Below are 13,718 nucleotides of genomic sequence, written 5' to 3' on the forward strand. Positions count from 1 at the left end.
TGCAGGGTCAAACAATACCTATCCAGAAAGATGTCTTATTTCTGTCTATGATCAGCTACAAATATTCTATCTAATCATAGATTATTTAGATAGTTGTGTGCCTTCCTCCAGTCTTTTCCAATTTATGGTGACCCTATCATGGGTTTTTCTTGGCAAGATTTGTTCAGAGGGGTTTTTGCCATTGCCTTCCCTTGAGGCTGAGAGAGTGTGACCTGTCCAAGGTAAGTGGGTTTCCATGGCTGAGCCAGGATTCGAACCCTGACCTCCAGAATCGAATCTCTGGGTTCAAATCCCTTTCCAGCCATGGAAACCCACTTACCTTGGACAGGTCACACTCTCAGCTTCAGGGGAAGGCCATGGCAAAAACCCCTCTGAAGAAAACCTGTCAAACCACCACCAAAACAAACAAGCCAATAAGTCAGAAAGGACTTGAAGGCAAGGAAGGGAGCCATCGTGGTTTGAGCGCAGGAGACCAGGATTCAAATCCTGGCTCAGCCTTGGAAGACTTGAAGATATAAAGAAAGTACACAACAATCAACACACTCTCAGCCTCAGAAAAAGCCCTGCCAGAGGGTCACTCACTATGGGTCGGAAAGGACTTGAAAGCACAACAAGAACAACAACAACAACAGAGGAGCCAGTGTGGGACAGTGCTTTGACTCTGGAGTTTGTTGTTGTGTGCCTTCAAGCCCTTTCCAAAGTAGGGCGATCCTGAGGTGAACCTGTCATGGGGTTTTCATGGCAAGATTTCTGCAGCAGAGGAGGTTTGCCATGGGCACCCTCTGAGGCTGAGAGAGTGTGACCCAGTGGGATTTTATGCTAGAGCGCCTTTTATTGCCCTTAGTCTCCACATGGCCCTGAAGAGTGATCTCTGCCTACACTTTGCCATGGCCACCCTCTGACTTTGGAGACCAGGGTTCAAATCCCTGCTTGGCTGTGGAAAAGAGCTGGGTGAGCTTGGGCGAGTCACACTCTCTCAGCCCCAGAAAACCCTGTCCTACGGTTGCCAGAGGTTGGGAACTACTGGAAGAAGGCACACAACAGCAACAAATGGGCACCACATGCCCATAATAATAGTAATAATTTATAGTGTACTTTACCTGCATAATTTGTTTATAATTACTGTATATATAGTGTTTTTATTTGTTTTATAACAGCAATACAAAACAAACAATCTGTAAATAAGAAACAGCCTTGGAGGACTATATGTAAATAAATGTGTCTTTTGTGGGGAAATGGCAGTAACAAAGTCCTAAAGACATCACTCGGATTCGCTAGTTGAGGAAGTTGAGATCAAAGCATCTTTCCAAAGAACAGCTTGATGAGTAGGAGGTCCGATGGCAAATGAGTCGGCGTTGATGTAATCAATAAACACACATCAATCGTGTGGTTTTATATTTTGTTATTCCTTACATTTACGCCTCTGACAGGAATTTAATGTTTTGAATTGAATGCATCTGGAAAGCACCACGCAAACTTGTGGCTCTATACAAATAAATGATAACAATGAAGGTGCCAGCCACAGATGCTGGTGAAATGTCAGGAATAAACACTTCTAGAACATGGCCACATAGCCCACAAAAAACCTATAGATAATAATGATAATGAGCCCTTCTCCGTGAGAAAAGCAGCTCAAGGGAGGAACGTGGGTTGGTTTTGAAATCCGTCAGTTGGGGAGAGGAGAAATCATAAACCCAAACAAGTTTTGCTTCTTCTTTTTTTCCAATATCACTGGGAGTGATTTGTTGACATCCCTTTTGTCGCACCTGTTAATCTTGAGAGGCCAGTGTCACACGGCTTTCCTGAGCTTCATCCATACTGCAGAAATAATCCAGGTTGACAACACTTTAATGGTGTGTCAGTTTCTGCCATGTGGATGCACCCTTAGTGTTAAAAAAAAATCTCAAGGGAGCGCCACCGAAAAGGAGGGCTGAGGTTTCTGAGTTGCTCTGCAGTTTCTGAAACTTTGCCCTGACTCTGGCAATAAGGACAGCTTGCAGATTCCTGAGCCTGCCTTCCCTTCTGCCCTACCAGCTTCTCCTCCCAGTACGTTTTTGCATTAGCAGGAGACCATGGAAATTGTGCAGAACTCTTAACTGAAGTCGGTGGCAATGTTGTCAATAAGTGCAAGGCAACTTTTAAGACTTGCTGCCTAACTTCGCAGGTGCCTAAAGCAGAGAGGAGCCCTTTTCTCACACTCTTGAAATATAGTATCTCACTCAAACAAACATATGTCCACACAGTGGAGCAAAAAACAAACCACTACTTCCCTAGAAGGATGGGAATTTGTACCTAGGCAACTGTGTACCTTTTATTTTATTTTTTATTGTGTTTGTTTGTTTGTCTGATTTGGCAAAAGAAAAAAAAATGGGGGAAGAAGCCAGGCTTGCTCAAGTCCCAAAAAGGGGGGGGGGGGGGGATCTGACTCAATTAGGAATGCTTTTGTCTTTGCTTTGCTCTTTGGCTTGGGAATCTTCCTACTAGAAAGCCAGCCTTACAGGTTGGCCATCAGTACTTCATGTCCTGCTTCTGAGTTTCCCCACTAGAGACCTCTAGTTAGGCTTTCTTTTTGGCATTGTATGGCCCAAAGCTACATGACCTCTTTTGAATTGGTTGCCCCGCTCATTTGTAATAGTGTCCTAACTTTCTGCTAGTGAGGAGGGCAATGTTTCTGGAAGGGATTGGAGGGGGGATCTGGGCGGCCACTCCCTCCTTGGCCTTTCTTGGCTGCCCAAAAATTCAAACGGCTGGTGGTTTCCTGAGATATTACTTCTCTTTTTTTTCCTTCTCCCTTTTTCTACTGATGAGCAGAGCTGAAGTCTCCATGCCTTCTGATGCTGAGTTCCAGACAACAGCTCCATCCCCTTTGAAAAGAAGCTGGAGACTTGGCACCCTTTTTCATGTTGACCCTTGATATCATTGCTCCACACAACACATATATGTATCTGTTGTTATTGTGCCTGTTTATTGGCTTAACATCCAAGCCACCAAGCATCCCTCACTTTATTAGTGTGGAGATTGTCTTTGATTTTGTTGCATGAGGGAGGGTTTTTTGTTTTTGTTTGTTTCCATAAAGGTATTATATAACCCTGCAGTTGCTGTTCAAAAACACAGCTAGGTTAGTCTATTTCAGCACCTTTGAAACAGAAAAAGGAATGTCTACCTCTGATGAAATGGACTGGAGCCCATGATAGCTTATGCTAGAAATTGACTTCTCTCAAGTCCAGAACCCAACTGCAGAAATAATCCAGTTTGAGACCGCTTGAATTGCCCTGACTCAGTGTTAGGGAACCCTGGGAATTGTAGTTTGTGGTGGTACCAGACCTCTGACTGAGAAGGCTAAATGTCTCACAAAACTACAGTTCCCAGAATTCCCTAGCAGTGAGCCAGGGAAGTTAATGCAGTGTCAAAATGGATTATTTGTGCAGTGTGTTTTGGACCTCAGTCTCAGTAGTCCCACAAGATTCCCCTACCTCCCCCTCCATGAACCAACATGTTGTCTACTAAACCATCATTGTAAATAAGACCATGAGAATTACTAGCCTGCAAAAAGAAGAAGAAAGGAAGGATGATGTCCCTGCATTGTAGAAGTTGGAAGGTTTTATTTTTGGTCTGTTTGTATTCTGAGTGTAGCAGAAAGCGCTCCCATCCACTAAGAACATACTTGGTTTCTATACTGAATGTGCCATCCCACCTCATGCCACTAGCTACCTTTTTTTGTTGTTAATTGCCTCCAGTTTGGATTTGACTTATGGATAAGAGACCTCCATGATTCCTGGTTATCAATTGCCCTGGGCAAGGCTATAGCTTCATTGATTGAATATCCACCTGTAAAGGGCTCTTTCTTTTTTCCTATTACCTTCCACTTTACCAAGCATTATCAACTTTCTAATGTCATGATATGGCCAAACCAATTGCCTCATTTTGGTCATTTGGGCTTCTAATGAGGGTTCAGGCTTTATTTGTTCTCAGACCCATTTTGGGGGGGGGGGCAGGCCATGGTATCCCATACAACTCCTCCAGCATTAAATTTCAAATGCATTGTTTTTCTTCCTGTCAGTTTTCCACACTGTCCAGCTTTCACACCCATACATAGAAATTGGAAATTCAGTGGCATGGACAATCCTGAAACCAGCCCACTTAGTTATATGGAATTGTATACATTTGCCTGTGGCTGACAGGCTAGTATTTACTGTAAATACTCTTCCATCAATAAATGTTTTTGTGTCATTGTAACTCCATGGGATGTTTGGGCAGAGGTTGGGAAAATGACAGTTTAAGACCTAAGAAGTCCCCAGCCACCATGGCTGTCTTCCATGCTACCTGAGAAGTTCTGGTAGCTGTGGACTAAAAGAGTAACTTTTCTAAGCTTGGAGGAGGGGATTTTCTCTTCTTCCCAGAGAACCAATCATAGACACTTCCATTGGGGTTGTGTCCTTGCTACACAATCAGTAGTTTGGTGCCATTTTAACTGCCCTTACTACAACCTGTGCAATCCTGAAGTTTGTAGTTTAGCGAGGTGTTTGAAATTCTCTCTCCCAGAGAGCTCTAACAGTTGAGGGGAATGTGCATTACAGCAGTGGTTCTCACATGTCAGTTCTCCAGATATTCTAGCCTTCACTCCCAGAAGACTCATACAGCATAACTAATAATCAGGAATCCTAACAGTTGAAGTCCAGAAGAGCCAAAGGACTAAAGTTTGAAAGCCATTACACTAGAGCACTGTGGGAAAGGATTCTCAGTACCTCATCAAACTACAAGCCCAGGATTGCAAAGGAAGAAGCTATTATCACACTTGAAGTGGTATCCAACTATTGATTGTACAGTGTGGATACCCTTCGTCATATTATCTCAAAATGAAGGAGTGTGAGAATGCATATACAGTCCAACCCCTGTAGCTGCAAGGGATATGTTCTGTGGAAATGCAAAACCATGGATAATAGCAAACCCTATTGAAATGAATGATTTCTGGAGGAAACTGACCACAGAGTTGCACTGGAGGACCTAGAGATAACTAGGCATTTCTGGGTCCTCCAGCAGAACTCTTATGGTCTGCTTCAGAAGCATAATATAGAATCTCTAAGAGCTAGAAAATGACTAGAGAAAACTTTTTTTACATGGGTGAGTGAAACTGGGTATCAGTTACACTGTAGTCATGCATTGTCCATGCTTAGTTAAAAGTTTATTGATAACAGCTTGGGAGGCATTTCATTGTAATTCTTATTTGAATGAAGATAGATCAAGAACAGTTTGCATCATTGTAGAAGCCTCATTGTACAGCTTTTATAAATACTTGATTTATAATATATTTATATTTATACATTTATATTTGTATATTTAGTTGCTTTAAAATGGAGGGGCAACCGTGTTGTACTTAGTTTGTAGTCAAGATAAGGATCCAAGTGTTTAGTTTCTGCTATAAAAGCTAGGACTTTCCTCTGTCACAGACAGCACTGTCATACAAGAAAAGCTTTGCTGACTGTGGATTGCCTGTGTGCATATGCACTAGAAACCAGTGAATCATCGACTGTGTAGCAAGGGTCTATGCTGAACAACCTGCACAGTTGTTGCTCAGTACTACATTTCCAAAACCTGGTTTATTGTCCACATTGCCTCCATATCTGATGATCTCCCAACTTTTTTGGTCACTGAATGAAAAAGTTGAATACAGTGATAAAACCTCTATATTAAAAGGGCCTGAACCACTATATCATGGTTTGTGGTTGGATAGCAGGTAATTTTAAATGCAAAATTATAACCCTGTTGTTTGTGATAGAATAGCATGGCAAGGAACAAACGTCCATATCTGTCCTGACTCATAAAGACAGGGCTCTTGTGTCCCTGAAAGAAAAGAGTACCTAGGAAATGATTTGGGCACTCTCTCTCTCATAGCTGTATTCTTAACTGTTTTATTCTGTCATTCAATTACAGCTGCCTCCTGAAATCCTTATTTTTATGACCGAAAACAGCACTGATGAACCAGGCTCTGGTGATGATGGGGACTACCAAGAGGTGTGTTTGCAAGAGGAAAATGCTGATTTCAACCGTATCTTCTTGCCCACAATCTTCTCCATCATCTTCTTGACAGGAATCATTGGCAATATCTTGGTTATTGTTGTTATGGGCTATCAAAAGAAGCTGAGGAGTATGACCGACAAGTACAGACTGCACCTCTCTGTGGCTGACCTTCTCTTTGTCATCACTTTGCCCTTCTGGTCTGTGGATGCTGTCATCAGCTGGCACTTCGGAAATTACTTGTGCAAAGCAGTCCATTTCATTTACACAGTCAACTTGTATAGTAGTGTCCTCATCTTGGCCTTCATAAGCTTAGACCGGTACCTGGCAATTGTACATGCTACCAACAGCCAGAGACCCAGGAAATTATTGGCTGAAAGGATTGTCTATGTTGGTGTTTGGCTGCCTGCCCTGCTATTAACTGTACCTGATATAATATTTGCTAGCACTAGCGATGTCGGTGGAAAATACGTCTGCCAGCGATTTTACCCTCATGAGACCTGGTTGATTTCCTTCAGATTTCAGTATATTTTAGTGGGTCTTGTTTTGCCTGGCCTTATAATACTGACTTGCTACTGCATTATCATTTCTAAGCTGTCACAGTCAAAAGGCCACCAGAAGCGTAAAGCCCTTAAGACCACTGTCATCCTGATTGTTGCCTTCTTTGCCTGCTGGTTGCCATACCACATTGGCATCAGCGTTGACACCTTTGTCCTCCTCGGATTCATTGAGAATGGCTGCAACTTTGAAGCGATACTGCAAAAATGGATCTCCATTACTGAAGCCCTAGCATTTTTCCACTGTTGCCTGAATCCTATACTTTATGCCTTTCTGGGTGCCAAATTCAGGACATCAGCCCAAAATGCTTTTACCTCTGTTAGCAGGGGTTCAAGTCTCAAGATCCTTTCTAAAGGCAAACGAGGAGGACATTCTTCTGTTTCAACAGAGTCAGAGTCTTCCGGTTTCCATTCCAGCTAACAACACTTTTGAGGGGGTTTCAGTATTTGTAAAGAACAGAACTCATTATTATATATACACACACATTCCACAAGATTTTGGAAGATGATATCCTCCAAGATAATGTATAAGTTTATTCCCAGTTGGAATATTATATTTGTTTAGTTTTCTGTGGACTTATTTATAAAATATGAAACAAAAACTGTACATGTTGATAAGAATGTCTGGGCAGGACCTGAAAATAAGTGACTGGTTGACAAAGTTTTACTGCTTGTATATCTGGTTTTACACACTTTTAGAGTGTATCATGTCAATGTGTGTGAGTTGTTTGTATATAAAGGAAGTATATCTGCTGAAAGAAGGAAGTTTTTCTGTATTCAGGACTCTGTCCCTGTCCTGTATTGCGTTAGCTGTGTTACACTGGTTTAATTGCATTTTAGATTTTAGGTGCAACCCACCTCCGAATAAAGGCAGGGTCAAAAGGCTTGCAATCGAATGCATCTAGATTACAGCCAGTGGCACTTACAACCAAAGTCTGTTTGGTCAATTCTTTGTGGAGTTCGGAGATGAAACAAATGGGTTTGCAAATCTCTGTCATAAAGTTGTAAATAAAGATATGTGAGAAAGAAAACCACCTGGAATGGTATTTTCATTTTAAGTTTCATGCAAACTGCTTTTACTTTATTTTAGCTTTCAGTTGCTTATACTCTTTTTTTCCTTTCCCCCCCCCCCTTTTTTTGGTAGAATATTGGGGAACAGAAAACAAACAGGACATTACATAATTAAAGCAAAAAATAATTCCAGAGTGTATTAGAGATAAACATTTTTATTCCACATACTGCAGCCATATAATGAGTTATGAATTTTGCCTGCACCTCACCTGGTTGCAAAATGGAATGTCTAGTTCATCAAAGAGAAGTAGCCATCCAAGCCTGCATCTATGCCTTTAGATCCAAAGATGTGTGTGATGTGTGCCTTCAAGTCATTTTCAACGTATAGCGACCCTAAGGCAAACCTATCATGGGATTTTCTTGGCAAGATTGTGCAGAAAAGGTTTACCATTTCCTTCCCCTGAGGCTTCATTTTAAACAAAAACAGAGAACTAAAATAGTACAAATTTGGATTAATAGGACATTTTGTATAGCTACCAAACCCATTCTGATAAAAAATGGGATAGTTGGTGTAATAAATGGCCTATATATTGAATCAACATAATACAGTAATTCTTGTTCTTCCGAAGGTTGCTCCTGTTTTAGTGCCCGGCATAATGAGACAAATTTGACATTAAACCCAAACTGCCCTGTATATGTGTTTTCCTAAAATACAGTGATTCTCTATATGGCTTACACTTACTTGCAAAAAAAAAAAAAATGGGGGGGGGTTCTGCCATTTCTTTCCCTGTTCACCCCTCCTTCCATTAGGCCTCTGATTATTTCTGGGGCACCTGTATGGAAGAGCCAGGAAGTGTGGGAGCACCATTTTGAACAAGAAGAGAGCAGGGTCCATGGGATCTTTCAAATGTGCTGATTCCATGATTGTATTAAAATGATCATGCGACTAGGTATCTCCATCCAGAGCTAGGAAAAATTACTTTTAGAGATTACAACTCGCATCCCCCAGCCAGCCATGTTTCCGTCTCTTGCAGCCATAAATGAATAAGATAACCACTGTTTCTGTTGGATTGGAACTTACATTTGTACCACAACCAGCATTACAGTAACTTGTCTGCCGCTGTGAAATACGTTTTATCAGTCATCTGATTAAATGGAGTAGAAAGGTTCTGTATTTGTTTTAAGCCTATGCTCAGGGGGAAAGAAAAGAATCTTTTTAAGCCCCTTAGCTTACACACGATCATCTTTTTGGGATAGGCTTTACAAGGCTTTGGTGAGTGCACATTCTCCACTGAGCATTTTTGCAGCCCTGGATATAGCTCAGAGCAACCCGTGAACAGGCAAGCAGAGTAATTATTATTGTTTTTTTTATTTATATCTCACCTTTCTCCCAATATGGGGACTCAAGTGGCCAACAAAATTTAGAACAGTACAAGTTGAAAACAATACAAAACATTAAAATGGAGATACAAGATTTAAACAAACCATTTTTAAAGTAAAGAACAGTACACATTAAAAATTTTAAAACCTCTATGCTAGATATCCTGTTTGTTTTTTTTTCCCCTCTCCTTTCTAGAACATGGTGGCCCAATGACTTTTAAGAATGGACCAAAGACAATCATAAAAGGATTAGACTAGATGTGATTGTTCAGATCAAAAACGTCTCCTGTGCAGAAACAGTTACCTCTGGAAATAGGACACTGGAGGCAAATGGGAGAAGGGGAAGGAAGATAACATCAACTGGTTCTCATGTCTGTCTATAAGAGTCCCGTGGACATTTTGCCAACCACAGCTGAAAGCAGTCTAGCAGTGCTCTTTTGTATTTTCAAGGTAAAGTTAAACCTCCATTATATAAATGAGGAAATATTGGAAATAGTGTGCACAAGTTACTGAAACTTGCAGGATACTTGCCGTTGCTAAAATAATAAGTGTCAAGGCACCTGAACCCACTTTTAATTGAATTTAAATTCAGCTTAATAGTGTTCCCACTATAATCTCATGGGCCCTTTTTCCATCAAAAATCCTGCAGCCCTTCCTTACATAGCTGCTCCTTTCTTAAAACCAATTCAATTCATGTTGAGGGGGAGGAAACCCTACCTTTGTTGATACTGAACAGTTTATTGTTATTGCACTCATGTTTAAACCATTTTATGTTAAACAAAGCCCCTTAAAGGTCCAACAGTGCAGTTCATTGCATAGAGTCCAGTCCATACAGCCCAGCTGGTGGCACATTTCTAATAAACCCAACCATATAGATTCCATTGGCTCAGGAAATATCCCATGCATAGCTCCACAGAATTAGTATAACAAAAGCAAAAGTCTGGCAGTTTTGACATTTAACGTTTGTGTGTTGTTTCGGTGTGTCTGAATAGGCCCCCTTTTGACTCTATTTTAGCAACTGCATTGTACCTTCTTTGCAACATGCCTACTCACATTTTATGATGTATCCAATGCTAAAGAACACCAGATAACTCAGACTAGAAAAAGACAGTGGGTGAGATGATGGGCTCTGTATTCTCCCTCCAGCTTTATAAATTGTGTTCACATCATGCACAGGAACTGAATGGGCAAATTTGAGAGATAAATAATAGGTGACCTTTTTGTAACAAACGCCCATCCCTTCAAAGAAAAGAGCCGCAGAGTGGGAACTCTGGACCATGAACAAGATTAGGACTCTATAGAGACCTTCTTCTCCCAAAAACCTCTCCCTTCAGAAGAAGGAAAAGCACGTGAACAAGGTGGTCACAGTCTCAAGCTACATAGTCTGCCATCTCATTATCCCAATTCCAGATGTCACTGGAGAGAAACTTAAGTGGTCCCCGGACAAAGTAGTAAAGGTGCCAAATTATACCTGACTCTTAACTGTCCCAATGGAACAATGGCTCCAAGTGAGTCAGGCCTGGCTTTGAACCTAGAGGAGCCTGCCAACCACTTTTCAGTTTCCAGGACTGTGTGTGAGCCTTGGGGTAGAGGTCCACCTCCCAATGTCAACTGCCTTCTGGTTGCTCACTGAGGAATTTCAGCTCCAGACCCAACCCTCACATGAGTTACCCTCACGTGAGTTACTTATTTTCATTATACAAGTGGAACACTGAGAACAAAATTCATGGTAAGGGGAAAATTTGCCTCAGAGAAAACATATCTGTCAAAGTCAGTTCACCTCCATCTTGAAAGCCTTAAGCTTCCAAGTAGCCATCACTCTGCCTATTCTAAGGAAGAAGGGATCCAAAAATTATGCTATCTCCCTAATCCAGTCCTTCTTACCCTCATGCTCTAGACAGCAAGCAACAATCCATGAAGTTTAGCAAATGTTTTACAGGAGAGACTGGTGCTTCCATGTCAGTGGAGCATGAATTGCTCAGAGTCTCTGTCTAAAACTTAAAGAGTTATCTAAGGATGTATCTAGATTGTAGAATGTGCAGTTTGACCCTTTTTATTCAATACAGTTTGACCTTCTGTGGATGCCACAGCTCCTCCTACAGAATCCTGTTAATTTGTAGTTTTGGGGGCACCAGCACTCTTTGGCAGAGGAGGCTAAAGCTTTGTAAAACTGTAAATTTCGATTCCATAAAACAGAGCTACAGCACTTAAGTGATGTCAAATTTCATTATTTCTACAATGTAGATGCACCATAAGGTTTGCACCCTTTGGATATTCTATTAAAGTAAAGCTGAAATCTTGAGTGCAATTGCTGCCTATTTGGGCGGGCTTGTACCTGCCCCTTTCCCTGGTGTATCGGGCCTCAGCGGCCAGAACGGCAGCCACTGAGGCCCCGATCTGCCGCTTTCCAGGCTGCGGGGAAGCGGACAAACACGCGCTTCCCCGCAGCCTGAAAAGGGGTGTCCTTGGGGCTTCAAAGCCCCAAGGACACCCCGCAGCGGCGGGGAGGGGGAGAAAGGGGCCGCTTGGTCCCTTTCTCCCTTGCTTCGCTGGGCGCAGCCATCTGAAGGCTGTGCCCAGCGAAGCAAAGCGGCGCCACAAACGAGGAAGGAGCTCCGAAATGGAGCTCCTTCCTGGTTTGCGCTAAGGGCACCCTAGGCGCCCTGGCGCAGAGCGAGGCCGTCACGTCCGCGCCGTATAGAGGCGGCGCGGCCGTGACGTCCTCATGGCGGTGGCCATCTGGAACAGCCGCCGTCATTTTTTATACGCAGAGCGCGTATTAGGGTTAGGGAGGTGCGGAACCCTAGTACGCGCTCCACGCGTACTTTCATGGCGGTGTGTAACCCGCCAAAATCAACTTATTTGAGAAGTAGTGCTAGAGAAAAGTGCTGGGTATACTGCAGATAGCCCAAAAGACAAATAAATGAGTCGTAGAACAGATCAAGCTGCTCTCTCTGGAAGCTAAGATGAATAAACTGAGGATGTCATACTTAAAATAATAAATAATATTTTTTTATTTATATCCCACCTCTTTGCCCAAGACAACCTTACAAGTTAAAACAAAACACACCACTAAGATAACAATTAAACAATTCATGGTTTAAAACATACCTTAAAATAACAAAACAAACAATGGTTATAACAGATTCAAAGGAGTAAATAACGAGTTGCAATTTTGGTGGCCAAAATTTTGGGAAAGGCCTGCCGGAAGAGATCCATCTTAACAGATTTTAAAAGCTGTTTAAGCTGGTAATGTGACAGATCTTGTCCGGCAGGTCGTTCCATAATCTGGGAGCAGTTACCGAAAAGGTCCTCTGGGTGGTTGCAGACAGCCTAGTTTTCATAGGCTGCAATAGATTCTTCCCAGAGGACCTGAGTGTGTGGATTATATGGAAGGAGGCAGTCCCGAAGATAGGATGGACCCTAGCCATTTAGGGCTTTAAAGGTCATAACCAACACCTTGTATTGCACCCGGAAACTAATGGGCAGACAGTGGAGCGTTTTTAAAACAGGTGTTGTGTGATCGCTCCAGCTTTACCAGAAACCAACCTGGCTGCCATGTTCTGCACTAATTGAAGTTTCTGAACTAAGCACAAGGGTAGCCCCATGTAGAATGCATTGCAGAAATTGAACCATTAGGTTACCAGCAGGTGCACCACAGATTCTAGGTCCTTCACTTTCAAGAAAGGGCGCAGTTGGTGTATCAGCCAAAGCTGATAACAGGCGCTCCTGAACATCACATTTACCTGATTTGACATCTGGAGGGACAGGTCTAGGAGCACCCCCAGACTGCAAACACAGTTCTTTGAGGAGAGTGTGACCCCATGTAGGATTGGGGGTTGCACCACAATACCTGGGTTAGGGACCCCTACTGTAAGTACTTCCATTTTGGCTGGATTCAGTTGTAATCTGCTTTTCCTCATCCAGTCCATTACCATTTTTAGACATTCATTGAGAGGAGAGACGCCATCTGAAGTCAAAGCTGTAGACCGAGACATGGAGAAATATATCTGGGTGTCATCAGCGTATTGATAACACCCCACTCCATGTCTCCAGATTATCTCTCCCAGCGGCTTCACACACACACACACACACACACACACACACACATATATATATAGGGGACAGGATGGTGCCTTGAGGGATGCCACAGTTAAGCTCCTTTTTTATACTTTGGCCACATCATGACAAAGCACAACTCATTAGAAAAGACAATATTGCTAGGAAAGGTCAAGGGCAGTCAGAAGAGAAGCGCATACCAGATAGATGGACTCAATCAAGGAGGCCATGGCTTGAGCCTGCAGGATGACTCAAAGGCAGTTAACAACAACAACAACAAACAAATAAATTCTGCACGCTTATTTCCACTGATACAGAGCAAAGTGACTATCAATCTGCTGCTGCATGGTTTAGGAAATGCTCTCAGGACTCCACCGTTAACTTTGGCCTCTCCTTTACAGCTCGTAGCCAAGCAGCTTTTATTTCTCCCAGGAAACTTAGGCAAGGGAACAAAAACCAATAGTACTTGACTAGGAGGGGTTCCTATTGTGAAGAAACTATAGGGAGTGTTTGTAAGAAAAACAGCCCACTAATTTTAAACCGAGAGAGGGCCAAAGGCAGCCTTCCAGATCTTGGGACCACAAATCCCATCCCATGATGAGGATCACTGGGAGTTGCTATCCAATTTCAGCTAGAGGGCTGCACTTCACCCACCTGTTTAAACCTTGTAGGTTGGATCATGATCAGACAGCTTAT

At 42.5% G+C, this 13,718-nt stretch overlaps 1 protein-coding gene across 1 annotated transcript in view; it reads left to right on the forward strand.

Moving 5' to 3' along the window:
* The window catches only part of CXCR4 (C-X-C motif chemokine receptor 4), a 10,011-nt gene extending 2,415 nt beyond the window's left edge, over positions 1-7,596 (forward strand). The window contains exon 2 of the mRNA XM_042468152.1: positions 5,932-7,596. Coding sequence (XP_042324086.1) covers positions 5,932-6,993 — 1,062 coding nt within the window. The 3' untranslated portion in view covers positions 6,994-7,596. The remainder of the gene's footprint in view (positions 1-5,931) is intronic.
* Positions 7,597-13,718: the final 6,122 nt, after the last annotated feature.

Source organism: Sceloporus undulatus, chromosome 1, assembly GCF_019175285.1.
Source record: "Sceloporus undulatus isolate JIND9_A2432 ecotype Alabama chromosome 1, SceUnd_v1.1, whole genome shotgun sequence".
In the NCBI taxonomy this organism is placed as follows: domain Eukaryota; kingdom Metazoa; phylum Chordata; class Lepidosauria; order Squamata; family Phrynosomatidae; genus Sceloporus; species Sceloporus undulatus.